The sequence below is a fragment of the Gopherus evgoodei genome, chromosome 11 (genome assembly GCF_007399415.2).
Source record: "Gopherus evgoodei ecotype Sinaloan lineage chromosome 11, rGopEvg1_v1.p, whole genome shotgun sequence".
Lineage (NCBI taxonomy): Eukaryota > Metazoa > Chordata > Testudines > Testudinidae > Gopherus > Gopherus evgoodei.
In genome coordinates, this window is record NC_044332.1 from 53,174,393 (window position 1) to 53,193,905 (window position 19,513).

Genomic DNA, 19,513 nt, shown 5'->3' on the forward strand with positions numbered 1-19,513 from the left:
TTTACTGTTTTATAAGACTTAAGACCGTCAGTGATCAGACCTCTACATTTCAAGTTAGACTTGCCTTACCACTAATAGGCAGACTCCAGTCTAATATTAATAGTTGTGATATACCAACCAAACGCGTACTGGGGAAAGGAGAAGTTTCCCATGCAAAGAAGCTGGTGACTGGGGCGGAAGAGAGATATGGGAGGGAAAAAGGTTCTGCTCTTAGGGGATTTGGAAAAGAGAAAAAAATAGATTGGTGCTTTGATGCTGTAATCTGAAGCATTCATCACCTAATATTTAAGTATGCAAGTTTAATTCTGCATATCACTTAACTATATATCTTAGAACAATTTTTAGAAGGTCACATGTTTTACCCTCCATTCTATTGCAACTAAAACTATTTTACATAAACTTAAAGTTTAAGTCTACTTGTTTTTAAAAAAAGCCTCAACTGAGATAGAGATTTATACAACACTTAGAGCTACTAAAAAGAACTGCATGTTAAGGTTAAATGAATGGTTTAACTAGACAAAAACGTGAAAGTAATTTAGAACTGAGAATTGTTTATTCCATCACTGGCAGCCATCCATCCAAATTGCATCATGGTATACGCATAAGAGATCTAATGAGGTCCCTGATGAATCTGCTTATGGCTGACAAGAATACCACACAGTATGCAAATGAACCAGTGTAACTTAACTATATATAAATATAAAATATAAAATAATGTTTACAGACACAGGACAAAGAATACCTGCAATCCCTAGGAACAATGCAGTGCACCAAGGAATTCTTTCCCGCGTTCTCAGATTTGAATAGTTTTGTAGGCTTAAAACAGATACAAAGTTTTCTTGATTTTACTAGCTACTAAATTATTCTAGACCAGTAGACTGATATGAATGTGCAGTATCAATAAATTGTTTGCTATTGCTCCTCAGTTAACACATAAGTTTATTTTAAACTTAGTTCCAGCATTTGAATTCTATTTGGAAGCAGGGCTTATTTTGTACCTGATTTCTGTGCAGATGTTGCTGTGGCTAAACTCTGATTGGCTGCTGCACGAGAGGGAGTTCCTTGAGGTACAACAGAAGAATCTACACTTAAAGTGCTTTGGATTAATGGAACACAAACCTGCAAAGACACCAAACCTCAATAATAGCGTGTATGACGCACGTAAAGAGGAATAAGAGTACAATTAGTCTCAAATCTGCATCATACCTTCTCTGAGGAGAAAGTGGAATAATACAAACGCTAAACTGCTCTGTAAACTTCTTGTTTTAAAGTTATTTTTGATATATAGCAGCTTCATTTTAATGACTAACCAAATCAGTAAAATTTTCAATGTTATCAAATGAAAGTTAAATAATTTCAAATGAGATGTTACTGAGACAGTACAGTTTGCAATTGTTTCATATGATTATCTAATCTTATCTATATTAAAAAGATAGATCAAAAGCATAGCTCAATAAGTAAGATTTTCAGTTAATCACATCCTGGAATATAATTTGATGGAATTATGAAACCCAGTGCTAGCAGTTTGTTTCATGTGCTCAGTCCAATTTTACTACTCCTTGTAGTTTTCCAGTTATGTCTACCAAAGTCTCTAGGTTCATTACTAGAGTGAGTTAAAACATGTCAAAAAGGTGTTAAAATTAACCTAACTGAAAAGCCTGACTAATTTCAGAACAAGCTCACCCCATCACTACCACTAAATCAACCTGTAGGTCTTGCAGGTCCACCAAGTCCATGCACAACTGGATATAGAGAGTGAGCCCTCAAAAAATAATACATCAGTCCAATCCCTTTTTGACTAGGGGGCTGTAAACTTCACTCCACTCTATCACAACTGCTGCAGTATCAGTGGAGAGACTGTCACTCTCCATGTAGCTAAAGCCCAAATCATTTAGGGCTTTATAGGTGAAAACGAAGACATTAAAACACCAACTTCACTGTTCTTGAACATAAAATTCTTTACCTACTGTTACAAACACCTGCATTACTATAACTGAAAGATCTTTTTTTAAATATGGTCTTTTTTGTTGTGACTGTGACACACCAGTCAGTCCTGCTTGTTTGCATGAGTTTATAGAAAAAGTAGGCAGCTGTGATTATAAACCCATAAAAACTAGCAGGAAGACTCAAGAGCAGATATAATACATAAAAACTATTATTTACTTGAAATCTATTTGAATTTTAAAAAGAGAGTGTCCCTTTAAACTTTGAAAAAGAAATGAATAAGTTCATGGAGTATAGGTCCATTAATGGCAAGATGGTCAAGGATGTAACCATGCTCAGGGCAATCCTTAACGCCTGACTACCAGAAGCTGGGACTGGAAGACAGAGGTGGATTGCTTCATAACTGCCCTGTTCTGTATGCTCCCCCAAAGCTCTGGTACAGGCCACTGTTGGAGACAAGATACTGAGCAAGTCAAACCATCACTGATGAAGTATGGCAGCTCTTATTTCACACAGAAGTTAACTGAGAATAAATGCATATCACAAAGATCAGGGTAACTGCTGCTCCTTGCTAAGAGTACTACTTTATAAACAGGCTGCCAAATACTAGATGTGTTTTCTATTTGTCCACTGAATGCCTCTGTGTATTCTGAGCAAGGACAACAGAAGTGCCTAATCTACCTTTGCTATACCGTTAATTTTTTTTATATCCCCTCTTACATTTTCCAAGCTAACAAATCCTGATCTTTCCAGTCTCTTTCCATCTGGAAAATTTTCTATGTAGAGGCAGGATGATGAGAACCAAACAGTGTTGTAGGAGAGCTGATTTATATAGTGAAAATGTTACATCAATATTTTCCATTTTATTCCTTATAGAAAGCGTATTTTGTCTGACTATTGGTGTGTATTGAGCAGAGGATTTATCTGAGCAGTCCACAGTTACTTCAGGTAATTCCTCTTGATAGTTAATTTAGAGCTCTATGTGTACCACTAGTACAAATTGTTCTTTTATATTGACCTACCAGCTTAAATTATTGGAAGCATGTCAGGCTTGGAGCATACAAGAGTGACAGCATCCTTTTAATAATTGTTTTATGGCTAAAGATTACAGAGAGTACAGATAAACAGCTACCAAAAGAAGATAATCATAAAGCAAGCTTAAGTTTTACATGAACAAAACATAGGCTCAACTACTGTGCTAAAACTATTTGCATTTGTTACCTGTTCAAAGTTGGCAGGCAGCTGAGGTCCAAGTCTCACCAGTAAATACCACCAGACCTCCAGTTTCGTTAGTGCCAAAGCCTCTGTTCTTACATGGATAGAGCTCAATGGCTGCATTAGCAATTTCAGCCTTTTTGCACTGCACAATATATCTTGAGGAACAAAGAACACATTTTAAAAGATGCAATAAAAAGTCTAAACTGTTTTGCAACACAATAAAAAGGGAAATTTCTAAACTGTTAGGTTCTTTTCTTTCAATTAACACATTCACTAATTCAGCAAGAGTCAGTCTTCTCCATCAGAAGATTTTCTAGGTACTCAGTCCTATCAAAAAAACTCATTTCCATTTTCCACCAGGAGCCTGCCAGAACAAGTACTTCTGAAACTGTTTAGCAGTTAACACTGAAAAAGTAATTTTGTTAAAAAATACTCAGAGGAATAAAAAAAGGAAGAAAAAAATAACTTTTCCATATAAATCCTGGAAGAAAAGAATCCAAGCCTAGAAAAGCTAGTTTTAATAAATGATCCAATTTAGCAGATGTTAAATGGTAGAAAAGAAATTATCTAAAAAGGAATCTCCTTCTTATCTGAATCACAGATTTGGCAAGACTTTGATACAGCAATGACAAATCAAGGAAAGTGGAAAAGGAAAACTATGGTATCAAAAAAAAAAAACCCTGAAAAATTAGGATTTAACTAATAGGGATAATTTATACAATAAATGCTTAGGGGAGTTGTCTCCTGAAGGAATAGGAGAAAAACAAAATCTAAATTATGCCTAGCGAAGGTATGAATCAGGACTTAAGTTACAACGTCACATATTTCTTCTGCTAGAAACAAAGCACTCAGCTCACTCAAAGATCAATATTGAGCTGGGTTGCCAATACTGGTATATGTTTTCTTGATGTATCATCAAATTCATATGGATATTCTGAATTGAAGCTATTTGACCTTTGTAATTTGGATGAAAGAGCACAGCCTGAAGAGCTCTGGTACAGCTAATCTATGCTCTGAAAGGTCCATTTGTGGGCAGCAGAATTTGAGAGAGATGGTGTTGAAACTTTGGAAGTAAGGCTCTGATGATCATATAGCATATCAATGCTCCACGTTGTGCACAACTCATTCCTGAATGCAGCATCCAGTTCAAGATCTCTGTCCTGTTATTTAAAGCCTTCTACTGAAATAGCCCTAGCAACCTGAGAATCTCTCTCTCTGTACTTGGGAGATCTGATCACAGCTACATTCTGCTGAAACAATTAAACTGTTGGAGCAATTCTTGAGAAAGGGAGGCAATTTCCAAAAGGAGCTAGACCCATATTATAGAGCTCGTTAACCAAAGAAATTAGAATTACTGCTAACCTTATTCTAACTCTACTGCTCAATTCCTTATGGCTGTCTCCCAATCCCATCATCCTCTCTCTATTCGGGATTAAACTCTAAAACCAAGAGAGTCAGAGCAAGAATTTCTAAACCCAATACACTTTGGGTGCCATAAAAAGAAATAGTGATTGTTATCTAACATCAACAGGATGTACTCGAGGGAAAGTTGGAAAATTTGAAGCCTGAATTCATAGCCTTGTGTCCGTGTCTAAGTGCCACAGACAACGTGAGAGTCATTACGTGTTCCCCAACCTAAAGGAATGGCATTAGTCATCTGTGTTTTGAGTAGAAGTGATATTTGTTCTCTTGCCGTGCTTATCACTTGAGAAGGTAACTTTGATCTTGCTCACAAGACAATGTTGTGTCCAATATAAGGATTGAAAAGTCAGAGCCCAAGTTTTCCCTAAGGGTGCCTCTTCTAGGAAAAATCAGCTGCGATTTTGCCAAGGAGCCTACTGCAACATCTGTTTTGAAAAAACAAACCATGCTACCCTCAAAATGTTGGATTTATTATCTGATGGTAAAGATTTATAAACCCTTACACTGGAAAACTCTTCACTATTTTATAATCACATTTGTCAGGCTACTGTCCTCCACCTTTCTGAAATATTTTTACTAGCTCAAATTTGGAGACAGATTCAAGTTGTAGTATTACTAGCACGTGTTTGCAACTGGTTTTTAGAGGAATTGTTTTAGAAATAGCCAGGTCCCTTCAACTCTAGCATTCAGTAAAGAACCAGGATTCACTCCTTAGCTTGAATATCATGTTCAGTATGTTGACCTTGGACAAAAAGACTTGCCAGCGAAGGTAAAACAGCATCAGGGTTCAGGGTTGACCAGGCTCAGAAAGACAGAACCTGCCAAATACAGTATTAGTAACACTACAAGAAGAGTGCGGTGCCAAGAGCACCTCACTATATTTGAAGTGGGCCTTCCCTGGTTGCTTCAGCATCAATCCACCACCACTTAGCTAAGATGAAGACAGTGTGGACCCTTCCATACAGTGTCTGTAAACAAAGGGAGACCTCCAGAATTTCAAAATATTAAAGTGAAAATACACTGAAACTCGTTATAGATTACTGGCTAAGAGGTAAAGGTTGTTAATTCGAAGAAGAGTGGTTAGTAGGGTAGTGCTGCATTGCTGGCTGTTCTACAAATAGAGATTTCTAATGAGCTCCTGGAAATGGCAGATGTTTCCCCAAGCTATCTTAACTCCAGTAGATGCATGGAGAGAGAAAATCTAATCATATTGGATGTGGAAAGGAAAAAAAAAATCATTTTATCAAATTTGACATTGTAATAGGAAAATAAGACAATGAATAAACTCTACTTGTACATTTTAGCAACTGCATCAGCTGACAGATCTTAAATTAGATATGAGCTAAGATCAAGTGTAGTGTCTGAGGTCACAAACGTTCACAGTAGCAGTGAAGTGTCTGCATGGCTTGGCTATCAGTTATTTCTCACACAGCTTTAATTTCCCAGTTTAATTAGCCTTTATTCTCTGGAGAAGTGTCAAAGCAAATCCAGATAGTTTTTTCTTGACTCCACATAAAAGCATGCAAAAGAACAGAGAAGATGTATTTAGTCATTTCACTAGTAAGGGATAAATACTGTGTGCTACAGAACCACAGAATGCTAGGACTTTGACTTAGATTCCTTATTTGTACTGGAAAATAAAGCCACGTTACCACCAATAATCCTATCTGTTATTCCTTTAGCAGAACAAAAGCACTGCTAAATGATCTATTTTAAATAGCCTTGGAAGGATTAGCTTTTTCCTGGTAAACGTTCATTTTACCATATATACATAAATCAACAAAAAAATACTTCCATTTATGATTATCAAAACTTACAGATAGGCAAAGTAAGACAATGGTGCTTGAGGACTTAGGAGTCTGATTTAAGGATATGCACTTTGTTTATTTTGACATGGGATGTTGACAATTTGTCTTTTAACTGTTATAAAGCTTTAACATTTTGAATCTCAGCATCTACTATAATTAATTGTCAGATCCCCATAATCTGATGCAACTGTGAAAATTTAAATTAATTAAAAAAATGCTTAAAAATAATCAATATTATCCATACAGATTATAACAAAATCTGAATTCTGCCAAGTCTAACAATGAGGGTGGGGAATAAACACTTCAGTGAGCATTCAAACGAAATTTTATTAGTTTAAGAAACTTCCATTTTTATTTCCTTGTTTTCCTTTGGAATAAGTATCCCGAAGAATAAGGTCCAATCTTGCAAAGGATCTTTTATAAAGTAGTCAGGATGCATGCTGAACTTAAACAGGCTTGTTTAAGTCTCAGTACTGATTACAGAAGTAATTTCTCAATCTCCAGATTCCTTAACCACAGTTCCCAATAAAAAATCCATGTAGCACAAAATGAAGAACTGCAGTGTAACCTTGTGTGTCCTATCTCATTGCTATCTGTGCTTGGCCCAATTAAACTACTATGGAAAAAAAATGTTTAACTTTAGTAATTCTACCATGCAGCAAGACTGAGCTAAGAAAGAATCGTTAATCAGTAGAAATGTGCATTTTTAGAGAGATAATATTTAACCTGTACATAGTTGAGCACTACCAGATTACAATGGGTAAAATAAGTGTTTTCCTTTCTCCTGGTTAGCTCAATATTAAACTTAAGTTGTTTAATATATTTTTATCTACCTGGATTCAAAGCAAAATTATCTATCAGACTCTTCCATGCAATGAAGGCTATTTTCTTTACCACTGGTGATCCACTACGGAATCCAAGTTCTTCCAGTTGCAACAATGAGTTGATAAAACTGCCACTACGATGGAGTGTCTAAAGGTAAAATAATACTGTTTTATACAATGAAGCATTTACACTGTCACTATCTACTGTCATGGAACCTTAAATAGTAAAGTTATTGCTCTTCTGCTTACCTTTCCAAGTAGCTTGACAAACAAAGGCCACAATTTCAACACATAGGTCTCATTTTTTGCAGAAAATAACTTTTGGAGTTCTGAAATTACTTTCTGAAGACAAGAAAAGGTTGTTATATTTTCTTGTGCAGTGAAATACATAGAATAAGCTACAAGTTTTGTACTGAAGATTAAGTTAAATACAATTTCTGAAAGACAGATGCACTATATTGACAAGAGTTAAAAGGAAATGACTCCAGTGTGGGACTTAACTGGGCTACTTCTACAAAACCTTTTAGAGGCGCAGCACAAAACTTGCAGGTCACCAGAGGTGTAGGAGGGAATATAGTAACTTTTAGCCACCTCTGCATCTTCCTGATGCTGAGTTGCTCTGGGGCTGAATAAGTCCCTGGAGTGACTTAGACAGGTCCATGAGTCTATGAAAATCGCAGCTGCCAACCAGGCCACAGTGCTGCAATCAAGCCTATTCACCTTTTTTAAAAGAACTAGCTCTCTCTCTTGACTATACAGTAGAATAGACAAGCAGACCTCATGCAGTCCTTTTCCATTTCTAATATATAACTTAATATAGAAATAGTGGGCAATTATTTAACTAGTCATTGACCAGGACCCCATCATAATAGGCCCTAAACACACACGATGAAAACATAGCCCTTGCCCCCAAAGAGCTTGAAATGATTTCTATAAGGCTTAGGCAGTCTTGTAAAACTGTCATGAAAGTTTACAATCTGGCACAAAATTAATTCACTTTCCCTTTAGTCTTAATGATAATAGAAAAAAACTGAAGATACTTTACTCACACTGGACAAATAGAATTTTGCAAGGCTGACTAGGATGACTGGTAATACGATAGAGCCATTCATCTGTGAGGTGCTGGTTCAAACCCAGCATATGTTGGTAACAGCCAAAATAGGCTGCCACCATTTGGCTACTGAGTTAGGAAAAGTTAGCTGATGGTTTCATTGGTACTCTCAGCAGACAAACCAAAGAATGAATGGTATTGAGACAGCGCCCCCTCCAAAACTGTGCGGAAGCATACTGGGACACTAAGAAAGCTTGCACTTCTATTTACTGTTCAAGCTGAATATGCCTTCAGTTCTATCAGTGCTACTTTTCGTGAACCAAATTCACATTAACAGATGCTTTGAAAAAAAATCATAGTATGAAATCGCCTTCCAGTCAAGGTTGCAGAGACAAGTACACAGGGTAATTCAGAAATTTAAATGATATTTTAAGAGCATAAAAGAAAACATTGCTAGAAGTTTTACAGCTTCTCTAAAATCCTGAGGGAAAGAAGTTTTTAAAAGCACTTTCCACTTACAGTAGTCATAAGATGTTCAGTTATGACTGCCACCTCCTGCTGTTTCTGAAGTAACAATGGCATTCCCATCTCCAATGCAGCGGCACCTCGTAACTGCACCTTATGAGCTGAATGGACGACCATAGGAATGATCAGCTTTGCCCACCTCACAACCTCTTCTCCCATTTGGGTTGGAGTCTGTTCCATTAGACTGAGTTCAACAAAACACATGTATTAACTACATATAGAACCACTATACTTACTGCTGGGCTTAACAAAAATATTCTTAGCTAGTGATATTAAAATATGCATTTATATTTCAGATGTAGTATGCACTAACAAAATGCTGTTCAAAACATTTTCTAATAAATCTGAATTACACTTTGAAAATCTAATTTCAGTGAAACTCTACATATCAGTATATCACTGAGGTACCAATTCAGATACTTCCCTCGAAAAGCCTGACCAAGGTGACAAAAACCAAAGAGAAATTTATTCTCAACAACTTCTTCCAAACTTGTTTTGTTCAAGTTAAGATTCCAGTTCTTAATGGTATAATCCAAAGTGGCAATTTTCCATTAAGTTAAAAGGGAAAGAAAGCTAGTCTGAAAGACCTCTGAATAGGTGTCCTTTTTAAAAAATTACCTTCAACTTGAAACCTAGTCAATTATTTTTAAGTTGCATTTAATTTCGGATCTACACCTGCAATCTGAGGATATCTGCCAATTTTACAATCACATTTTCCTAGTGAGAGCTTTTGTCCAGTAGAGCGCTAGCCTCTCTATTGCTGTGTGAAAGACACACATACACCCAAGGGGAAAACTGAATTATGCAAATTAAATTAACAATGCTCACAGTATTGTCAAATATACAATATAAACACAGAGAAAAAAACATCTAATTTTTCAGTTATAGTCATCTTAGGTATTACCTGTAATAACAGTAGGTAAATATTCAAGAATTATTGAGTCAAATGTTTATCTTTCACAAGTACATACTGACCCATCTCAACTAAAGCCAGACTTGCTTATCATACATCAGGAAAATGTAGCAAGTGGACAGCAGTAAGTACTCATTCACTGTAATTTAAGGTTTCACGTGCCAGTAATACATTTTAATGTTCTTAGAAGGTCTCTTACTATAAGTCTGTAATATATAACCAAACTACTGTTGTATGTACAGTAAATAAGGTTTTAAAAATGTTTAAGAAGCTTCATTTAAAATTAAATAAAATGCAGAGCCCCTCGGACCAGTGGCCAGCACCCAGGCAGTGTGAGTGCCACTGAAAATCAGCTCATGTGCCGCCTTCGGCACCCGTGCCATAGGTTGCCTACCCCTGGTTTAGAGACTGTTTCTCTCAATCTTTTTGATACTAGGGACCAGCTTGCTGCCTTCCTAAATTGTGACAGGGAGAGCTCAGAGACAGGGAGAGCTCAGTCCATGGACCGGTCATTCAGAAACACTACTCTAGAGAACTTAAATCAAACTGATTAGGTCTCAAGTAAAATAAAGATTACAATGAGACTGAACTTGCATGCACACACACATAGTTCGGTGCAACTGTGTAATTTGCCTCTGCTCAATAAAGGACCATGACTGGGACATCAGGATTGCAGTCCATTAGTAGAGATGGTAGGAGTATTTTACAATGAGCCTAACATGCCTGCTTCAAGCCAAATGATCTTAATTTTTCAGTCTCAGGAACACTAAATTCACTCAGGCCATGTCTACATCTAAAATTTTGCAGCGCTGGTAGTTACAGCTGTGTTAGTACAGCTGTATAGGGCCAGCGCTGCAGAGTGGCCACACTTACAGCAACCAGCGCTGCAAGTGGTGTTAGATGTGGCCACACTGCAGCGCTGTTGGGCGGCTTCAAGGGGGGGTTCCGGGAACGGGAGAGCAAACCGGGAAAGGAGACCAGCTTCGCCGCGGTTTGCTCTCGCGTTCCCGGAGCCACCCTGCAAACCGCAGGGAAGGAGACCTGCTTGCTTGGGGTTCCGGGAACGGGAGAGCAAACCGGGAAAGGAGACCGCTTCGCCGCGGTTTGCTCTCGTGTTCCCGGAGCCACCCAGCAAACCGCAGGGAAGGAGACCTGCTTGCTCGGGGTTCCGGGAACGAGAGAGCAAACCGGGAAAGGAGACCAGCTTCGCCGCGGTTTGCTCTCGCGTTCCCGGAGCCACCCAGCAAACCGCAGGGAAGGAGACCTGCTTGCTCGGGGTTCCGGGAACGAGAGAGCAAACCGGGAAAGGAGACCAGCTTCGCCGCGGTTTGCTCTCGCGTTCCCGGAGCCACCCAGCAAACCGCAGGGAAGGAGACCTGCTTGCTCGGGGAACGGGAGAGCAAACCGCGGCGAAGCTGGTCTCCTTTCCCGGTTTGCTCTCGCGTTCCCAAACCCCCCTGCAAACCGCAGGGAAGGAGACCTGCTTGCTCGGGGTTCCGGAAACGCGAGAGCAAGCTGGGGAAGGAGACCAGCTTGATTACCAGAGGCTTCCTCCTTCCACGGAGGTCAAGAAAAGCACTGGTAAGTGTTTACATTGGATTACCAGCGCTGGATCACCAGCGCTGGATCCTCTACACCCGAGACAAAACGGGAGTACGGCCAGCGCTGCAAACAGGGAGTTGCAGCGCTGGTGATGCCCTGCAGATGTGTACACCTTCAAAGTTGCAGCGCTGTAACTCCCTCACCAGCGCTGCAACTTTCTGATGTAGACAAGCCCTCAGTGTTGATGATAAAATCTACTATTTCTATTATTTCCAACAATGCCAATGGGAGAAACACACTCTCAATAAGTTTTAATCCTAAAATGTAGGTTTGGAATTAAAAACTAGTACAAAACAGTATCATAATAAATACTGTAATGAACTTAAAACAAGTTTTTGGATGTAAACATTCCCACGCAATGCTGGAAACATCTCACTGAATCTAGCTTCATTTTTCAAGGTGACTAAAAGGTGCAGGGAAAAAACAAAGAATCAATTATATAAAGTAGAATAGACTTTTTTTTTTAAAAAAGTTAAAAAAAGTCTAGTAAGTTAAGCTGTTAAAAATGGTAGTAATTAATTTTTTATCTGACTGTGACTTTCCACATCAAAATCAGTGATGACATTATAGGTCTGGAAAGACATTTTGCGAATAAAATGGTCTAGCAGGCTTCAGAAAAAGCATAAGTAGTTATCACACAGTTCATAAAAAGCCTGACTTTATCATACTGATTTTTAAAAAATATATATTGGCAACGCTGAGAACATTACTTAGCATGTTTAACAATTTTAAAGTAAGTCAAATATTGTCCTTAAACTATAGTACCTCCAACAGATTCTTTTTTCAAATGGACTTTTCCAAAAACTCAATAACTGTTTTAAACATTTAGCTTTACAGTTCACGTACCGTATGACAACATTTAGTGCTTCATATTCAACAGCCATGGAATATACATCTCCTTTAGTAAGTATGGTTTCTAGTGTAGTAATTATACTGGGTACCTGAAGAAACAATGGGATGAGGTTAACTAAACTGTCTCTTTAAACTAGAGGCCAAAAAATAAAAAAGTTAAGACGCTCACCTCCTTCCCAACAATTTCAGAAGGAAAGGTCTGCTTAGAGATTACCCAAAGGGCTCGAGTGCGTGTATTCTTGTCTGAAGTTTTTACAGCAATACTGTTCACTGTTGAAAGTAACTCTTGTATGTCAGTTGCTAAAAAGCAGAACAGAACATATGGCATTCAAATTATGTTTTCACAAATTCTATTCATTTTCTTAGCAGGCTTTTAGGTCACACCAGAAACTTTGGCTTAGGCATATCCAACGTTAATACAGGACCAGCTACGCAATTCCAAAACCGACAAAAATGTAACTAACATTTTAACTATATTAAATATAAATAAACTTTCCAGTAAAGAGTGACTAAAATAGACTACCAATAGACAAAATTGTGTAGAATAGTACATATATATGTTGCCATCTACATTAGCACTATAGAAAATTGAAACAGTATAAACTTGAAAGTCAAATTTCTGTCTGAAAAATGTATCTATTACAAGAAACACCAGAGACTACACAAATTTTTCTCTAATTTTCCAGGTTTTTAAAAGAAAAAAAAAACAACTGTGCAATTGGTACCACTTTAGCCATAGTCAATTTCACTGTTTTGTTGATAGTGTATGCCCATCCCAGGCTCTACATGGTTCAGCCATTAACAGAAGCAAAGCTGAAAGTGAAGAGGCTGTTTGTACAGCACTCTGGAAAATAATGTTCATCATTATTAATGTGATGATATGACATAATATAAAGTTTGAGAGAGTTTGGGAGCAATGAATTAATTACATTCTGCCTATACCACAGGGCAAGCTGTACCCATCACCCGGAACCAACTCACCAATTAATTCCAACATTTTACTTACAAATCTCTGCCTTACTCCCTGAAAATTCCTAATTTTAATCTAGAATTAAAGAAACAGATTAGGGCACATTTCAAAATCAAGGTATCAGAAGGAGTTCTAGTAATATTTTTTTTACCAGATAATTCAGAGGTAATCTTTGAGTTAAAGACACAAAATCCTAAAGCTTGTAGGGCTGCACTGCTCAGCTCTGAGTTCGGACTAGAAATGTGTGCCTGCAAAAAAACAAAGCACAAAAAAGGACATTAAAACTCCAAGTTGTATCATTAATTACAAAGTAGGATTATGTACTGTGTGGCTGCTCAGCCAAGTTAAGATTAAGTCATGAAATGGAACACAGAACAATAAAAAAAAATCCCATGCTTAATGAAATCTTATATCTAAATGCAAACTGAAAAATATGTCTAGCGTCCACAGCACAAAGTCACACCTAAAACTACAAAACCTAGTTCGGGTTTTCAAGACACTTCCGTCACCTGTAAATCTGGACACTTGTTATTGAATTAAGTTCCAAAACATCTAAGAATCTGCACTGAAATAATTTTTACATAAATGGGGAACAATCATCCATTTTTTTATTATTGTATTTTGAATAAAATAAGCATGACATGCTTAAAAAACAGATGAACTGGTTACCAAGAAAAGAAGTCAGAATAAAATGACCTGCCAATAACTTTATATTACATCAGCAGTACCTTGATGATCTCCACTACTCAGGTTATAGGGGTATTCACCACATAGAAAAATACAGATATCTTAAAATTCAGAAATCACTCCATCCATTATGCACTACACACTGACACCCCAGATTACATTATTCTTAGTTTGTTATGATTACTAGTGCCAGCCTACTGTGGGATGCATCAGAGAAGTGGCATGGATAGTAGGGGTTGCTTTTTAGTTTTAATTTTTTTTTTAAGTATTGGTTATAACAATCATAATAGATAGTGAGCCCATGCTGCAAAAACACAACTCGACCTGACTGTACTGTAAGACATCCATGCATCCCAACCAGTCATTTGCATCCAAGAAATGTTTGTTGCAAACCATTTCATAGTCAAGAAGAAAACCTTGAGAAACTAATCTTTCTGTAGTAAAAGAAGATACAATCTCCATGATGTGAAGGAAAAGCCAGGAGAGTACAGTTTACTGGATACCTTAATTCACAAGGTCAAATTAGGCTACTTCCGCACCCAGCTTGACTGCAAATTAAATGAGCTCAGTGTCTGAACCCAGATCTTGACTTAAGCTTTGGTTCTTTTATTTACTGAGTCTTGTATAGCAAAATTAACTTTAGGGAACACAACTCATACCTTAAATACTTTACAAAGTCGAGGAAAGTGTTTTCCAACATCTGCAGTGAATTCTTTTCCTTCCTCTCCAGTCAGGCGACTCCAAGAAGAAGAGAGAAAAATATAAGACATATTTACAAATATAAAACATTTTATTCTTATGATAAGGTTTTTATTAAAATACTGTCAAATTATTTTTTAACTAAAAATTACAGTTTCAAGAACATCTTAAAAAACAGTTGAAACATAGCACGCAAGTGTTGGAGAAGGAAAGAGAAAAATCACACCTTTAAACATTACAAGTCTATACTTAAGCCTGTGACCATTCAGAATGAATAATATAGCCCATTGCTGTACTGTGAATACAGGATATTAGTGTATTTTATATTTTGCTACTCTTGCTGCTGAACAACTAGAGATTAATCAGCTACGAAACTGAAATTGCTACTGAAAAATCAAATAAACTTTACCAAACCATATATCAAAAAGAGTTAAGGAAAAATTAGTGTTTCATTTTTTAAAACTAACAGCATTAGAAAGAATATGTATACACAATAGCTAGTGAACCCCACCAATTATCTGAATGGAAGATTGAACCCTAAATGTAAAGGTCCCACATTGTAACGGAGCCAGTACATTTTAATAGTCACAATTTGAGCCACGTGTGAATAATTTCTTAAAAGAGAATCAGCTTTTTTCTTAAGTGGGATCACCAAAGGCAACTCTGAGGAAGCTTTTCTTGTGAAGAGTTAAGTTAGCAGCATTCCTTTTTCTCTCTCACCATTATGGCCCCACTCCTGCAAACATTTAAGCATGGAATCAGTCTCATTAAAGTTAAGTGTATAAAGACACCAACATATAGGTGTCTGCAGGATTACGGCCTATTTGATTTTTCCCCAAAAGTAGCTTCAGGGAAGGGATGTTGTAGGTACTGTACAAACAAGTACAAAGACATAATGAGTCCCCAATTCTCAAATGGGCTCTCCAGGTGCTACAGTAACTTAAACAGGCTTTCATCAAATAAATATTTTGATAAAATATGATATTACAGAAATCATGAAGGATCCAACAATACGAAAACTGAGATTTTCTAACCAGAAAAGCACATTGACTTCAAGAGGCAGGACACTTGTCCACTCATTTCTTCTTAAATTTGGAGCTAGTTAAAGGATAAAGATAAAAGCCCATCTGCAAAACGGCCAAACATTTCTAAACTTTGCAGCTATTCCCTGCCCCCGATCTCCAACTAAAAATGTGCTTGAATTTGTCTGTGCATGAGTGTGCTTTGGTATCTGCTGACAGTCGTATCACTGAGGCTTTATCCAATATGCACCCTTACCTTCAACAGGGTGCACACAGAGATCCCCCACACTCGATGCACCATGCCATTAGCTCAGCGTGTGGCTGCATACACACGCTTCCAGTCATGCCCCTTTACACGCTGTCTGTAACAAGGTAACCCCGCCAAGCTCACACCTGTTACATAACCTCCCCGACACACACAATCCGCTAACCTTCACCTGGAGCACCCCACTACCCGCGCACACAGCCGCTCTCACACCTGTTGCACACGCGCGGCTCCCGCATCCTCTCCCAGGCGGACGCACGTGAGTGAGGCCAGGGCAGAGCCCTCCCCCCGGGACCGTCACTTCGCGGCCCTGACAGGCAGCCGTACCGGAGCTGCACCCGCTCCCCCCATCGCCCCAGCCCGGGGCGCGGCGGCCGCACTCACTTAACGATGGTGAGGTGCGCGTCCGTGAGCTCCCCTAGGGGGGCAGCCGGGTCCTCCAGGGTCTCCAGCAGAGGCAGCAAGCTGGGGCCGGCGGCGGCAGCGCTCATGGTGCTGCAGGGACAGAGACACGCAGGGGAGCAGAGAATCCTCCCAGCCAGGCACCCGCTGCCTCCCTCACCCGCCGCTTCGCTTTCTCCCGGGCTAAGATGGCGGCGCGCGGGACTCGCCGCCAGACAGACCGGGACTGGACTCGCCCAGCCAATCAGCGCCGCAAGAGGCGGTGCCTGAGGCCGAACGCCGAGATAGCGAGCGGAGCCGTCCCGCCCACCGCGCTCTTTTCCCCGCGCAGCCGTGCCTGGGGTGGAGCGCCGAGTCATCGATCGGGACCCCTCCTTCTCCCCTATGGTGGATCGGCCTATGACTGCAGCTCTTGCAGGGCCCGCCAGGTGGGGGCAGGGTGGATGTGTGAGCTGCTGCTTGCAATCCACCCCTGAACACGCTAGGGGGTTCCTGTAACTAAAGCCAAGCCAGAGGAAATGGGCCCTGAGTCATCTGGGTTACCATATTTAGGTTCCCCAAAAGAGGACGCTGGGGGCAGGGGGTACAGTTAGGCATGGGGGAGGGGTTGGTGGCACAAGCCCGGATTGTAGATCCTGTCTACTATACAACTGTCGTGCTTCTCTGGTAGCCAGAGTTGTGAGGCACCTCACTACCACTTCCCCTTAGTGTGAGGAAGACTTGTTTGTACCCGCCAGGGGTCAGCTTTCTGACTATCAGCCACAAGCAACACAAAAATTCCTCTCTAGGTTTTGCACACCCTGCTCTTTGTCGCTACAGGTTGGTGACAGGCACACTCCAACCCCTGAGCCCTCCGACCATTTCCTTAGAGTGTCCAGCCCCTGGTCCACTGGACACTTGCAGTATTCACAGATTCACTCTTCACCTTACCAATTACTCCTCAGATCACTGCTTAACACCTACAACTTAGATATGTTTATAGTGAAAACAAGTAAAAGTTTATTGAACAAAGTATAGAGATTAAAGTCGTATCGAGGAGTATTAGTAATAATTACATATAAAATAAAATAACAAGCATTCTGAAAGATAGAGTTACTTAAGTCGATACTTTAATGTCTTATAGCGATTTACAACCAGGCTTGGCTGTGATCTTCCATTTATGAGACAAGTCGTGCTGTCAGCTTGCCTCCTGGGAGAAAGGCCCAGGGTGTTCCTCTGCACTCCCAGATATATCCCAACAATCCACTGTCTTTGCTCATATATAGGATGCTCTCCTGCTGTTTATTTCTTCCTTTAAATTTCCTTTCTTGACGATTTCACAATGTCTTGAGTAGCATTTGGCTGAGCATGGAAAAAAGGCACACATCATGAGACACATAATGACCAGACAGGGATATAAGCATCTCACCTATAGCTGAGGCCTCGCCTGACAGAGTAATTAGCATATAGAGTGAGGTTTGATTTCTTGGAGGATAGAATTAAGGAGATAAACAGATCATTAGGCTGAAAACAGAATGTTTGTGCTAATCAGGTACGTAAATAGGTCATCAGGCTAAAAAGACAGCGTGTCTGAGCCTGCTAAGATAAGCAGGAGAACACCCAAGGAACCATTTACTAACAATGAACAAGATAAATTAGGAATATAGAGATTAGGTAAAGAGTAAATGGAGTATGGACAATGAGCGGACAGAGTATGCTGCACAGAGATTGGCTTGGTTACTGTGCAGGAACCAGTCCCAAAACGTGTGATGCAAAGAATAGTAAAGGCAATGTATTGTGTAAATGTATATAAAAGAAGAGGTTTTCTGTGTAATTATGGATGTGTGGTATGCCCTATATCCACCCCCTACACTTGAGTCTGATCAGCTCAGCATAGCTTTTCTGTATGCCAAATAAAGGAATCTGAGTGACAAAATCCGAAGTCAAACTGATGACTAGAGAACTGGACAAGGTGTTCTGGATAAACCAAGTGGAAAGGTCTCAGAGGAAATTCCAAAATCTGTTTGAGACATGTCAAAAAGAACCTGTTTGAGACATGTCACCTCCTGTTACATATCTTAGGGACATAATTTTCAACATAGATGCATAATTCCTTCAATATTACCCATGCATACTTTTCATAATGATTATGATTACCAGGTCCAGTTGGCTTCTGGCTCTCATTAGAGACCTCATATGGCACCCGTTAGTGAATTATTATGCATATATCTGACTCAGGGGATCCCAGTAAAACTCTGTGCACCTCCCATGCTCTCTGCCAGCTGGCACCAAGAAATCACTGAGTCACACTGGTCATTAAAAAGAAATAAGAAGGTTACTTACCTTATAGTAACTGCAGTGATTCTAGATGTGTGGTCCCTCTGCGTATTTGCTGTGGTTTGTGCATGTGCTCTGTGTGCCCATGACCAGAAATTCTTCAATAGCAGTATTTACAGGACTGTACCTGTGCACTACACCTCTCCATGCTGCAAACTGAGGGCATAAGTGATCCTACATTGCCATGAATCATATGAGGATCCAAAGCAGAGGAGGAGGTCACATAAAGAGCTAAGGGGATGACCTATTGCACAGTCAGCCACTGTGCCACCATAGCAATCAATTTGAAAGACTCTAGAAAGGCCTCAAGGTCATCCTCTGGGCCCTTCTTGGTGAACGTCATTGGCATAGCTGGCATCACTATGGTTGGGCCTGTGGGCCTTACAGGATAACCCCCAGTCACCTTGGTAGTTGCAATAGAATCAAAACTTCTTATGCCAGATGTTGATGCTGCTCCTGAGTCAGTTGTTTTCATTTCTCAGTCATCACTTTAATGTTCACTCTAGGTCTGTATTGCCATAGAACAGCCATTCACCCCTGACCCCCAAGCCTTGGGAGGGCTGCAGAACACAGTTATTCAGGGTTCATTGGCAGCCACTGCTCAGTTCCCAGTGAGAGAACAAAAGTTTTTATTTAGCTGTTGCCCCCTTCAGGCAGGGCACCTGCAGTAGTCCTCCCAGCAACAAGCAAGGCATTGGTAGCAAATTGAAACAATAGTCCCACATCAGGATCAGATTCCCTCAGGGAGGGAAACTGCCAGCAGCAGTTTCTTAAGCAGTTGCTGACCCTAGCCAGGCTTTTCTGATGGACAGAGCTAAAGGTCTGGTTCTCTCTCCCAGCTAGTACCCAAACAAGCTTTTACACCCTCTTTGTTAAGCCTACCAGTTGCAGGTGTAACAGGAGAGGGCTGACTGAGGCCACAGCAATTTAGTAAGCCTTTCCTGGCCCGTGAGCATACTCCATTACAGGGCGGTCATGTAAATTTTTTGTGTA

The 19,513-nt window shown here is 39.7% G+C and overlaps 1 protein-coding gene across 6 annotated transcripts in view; it reads right to left on the reverse strand.

The window, feature by feature from the left end:
* RIF1 (replication timing regulatory factor 1) overlaps window positions 1-16,416 on the reverse strand; it is a 56,240-nt gene extending 39,824 nt beyond the window's left edge. For 4 of the 6 annotated variants that reach the window (XM_030579501.1, XM_030579500.1, XM_030579499.1 and 1 more), the window contains exons 1-10: window positions 16,187-16,416; window positions 14,476-14,557; window positions 13,281-13,377; window positions 12,329-12,459; window positions 12,154-12,248; window positions 8,787-8,976; window positions 7,466-7,558; window positions 7,226-7,364; window positions 3,166-3,317; window positions 999-1,119 (exon numbers count right to left, since the gene is read on the reverse strand). In XM_030579501.1, coding sequence (XP_030435361.1) covers window positions 999-1,119; window positions 3,166-3,317; window positions 7,226-7,364; window positions 7,466-7,558; window positions 8,787-8,976; window positions 12,154-12,248; window positions 12,329-12,459; window positions 13,281-13,377; window positions 14,476-14,557; window positions 16,187-16,293 — 1,207 coding nt within the window. In that variant the 5' untranslated portion in view covers window positions 16,294-16,416. The remainder of the gene's footprint in view (window positions 1-998; window positions 1,120-3,165; window positions 3,318-7,225; window positions 7,365-7,465; window positions 7,559-8,786; window positions 8,977-12,153; window positions 12,249-12,328; window positions 12,460-13,280; window positions 13,378-14,475; window positions 14,558-16,186) is intronic. The other 2 variants (XM_030579502.1, XM_030579497.1) reach the window with 1 other exon arrangement.
* Window positions 16,417-19,513: the final 3,097 nt, after the last annotated feature.